The sequence below is a fragment of the Corylus avellana genome, chromosome ca9 (genome assembly GCF_901000735.1).
Source record: "Corylus avellana chromosome ca9, CavTom2PMs-1.0".
Lineage (NCBI taxonomy): Eukaryota > Viridiplantae > Streptophyta > Magnoliopsida > Fagales > Betulaceae > Corylus > Corylus avellana.
This window is the reverse complement of record NC_081549.1, coordinates 21,210,127-21,211,243: the sequence shown is the minus strand read 5'-3', so window position 1 is coordinate 21,211,243 and position 1,117 is coordinate 21,210,127. Positions and strand designations below refer to the sequence as shown.

The 1,117-nt window shown below is 43.5% G+C and overlaps 1 protein-coding gene across 1 annotated transcript in view; it reads right to left on the bottom strand.

Annotated features, from left to right (window-relative positions):
- The window catches only part of LOC132192358 (clathrin light chain 3-like), a gene marked incomplete in the record, with an annotated part of 1,517 nt that extends 400 nt beyond the window's left edge, over positions 1 to 1,117 (bottom strand). The window contains 2 exon segments of the mRNA XM_059607672.1: positions 282 to 435; positions 649 to 1,117. Of these exon segments, the coding sequence (XP_059463655.1) occupies positions 282 to 435; positions 649 to 1,031 (537 nt within the window).

The window sequence follows — 1,117 nt, the reverse complement described above, 5'->3', positions numbered from 1 at the left end:
ATCACTCCTTTGACCATCCGGTCATTTTTGTACCCTAAATTATTTTAAAAAAATAAATAAATAAATAAAATTGAGACAATATGAAAATTTTAGAATAACATTAGTCAAATTAAAAAACATTTGCAAGTTTTGGGAGTATATTACAAAAATTAAAATATTAGAGGTCAAATTAAAAATCGTCTTAAACTTTCTGGGTAAAAGTATAATTTTTTCATAAATTTAATAATTTAAATCAAAAAAATAATAGTTCGGATTTTAAGAATTGGATTCTGGCCACTCACCTTCTCCTTCTCCCTGTTAGCAGCTTTATCGTTCTCAATAGTAACCTTGCGTTTCCTATAGAACTCAATTTTGTACTCCTCCGCTTCCTCGATTATCTCCTTCAACATCTCTTTCTCTTGCTTCTCCTTCTCTTCCAATCGAATCGCGTTCAGTCTGCGAATTCATCCACAAATTTCACCGATTACTCATCACAACCCAACCAACTACATCGCCGCATATCTCTGTGTCTAGCTTTTTGATTGAACTTGGAAAATTAAAGTGAAAATTGAGCTAATAAATTTAAACCAAACAAAACAAAAAAAATCAGATTCAAATTCTATGTCATAAAAACCTAATGATTATAGAGAAATGGTATGGTCGAGTCACCTACGCCACTCTCTCAGAGCAAAGCCCTCCTCCGGCTCCATCTCCTCCGGCGGAAGCAGGATCGAGCCGTCCGACGAGTCAAAACCTCCATCGAAGCCCTCGCCGTTCGGCCCCGGCGAGAATTCCGAGAATCCTCCGGTGGCGGAGTAGACAGACGGGGGCGAAGGGGTATCGGGAACCGGCTGCGAGGAGAATACATCGTTTCCGGCGCTGTACGACTGGCTGGAGGAGAAGATCGGGGACGAGTCGCCGGCGGCCGAGTCCTTCACTGACTTAGCTTCGAAATTCGAGAAGGAGCCGAATCGCTGAGACGGGAGGCGAGGATCGTAGCCGACGTAACCGTCGTCGTCGAACGGTCGGGTCGACCCGGAGAACGATGACATGGCTTGTGGTTCTCTCTCCGACCCAAGTCAATCGCTCGGCCCAGAGGTCTCGGCGAATCTCACGGGTCTCGTTGTTTCATTGTCAT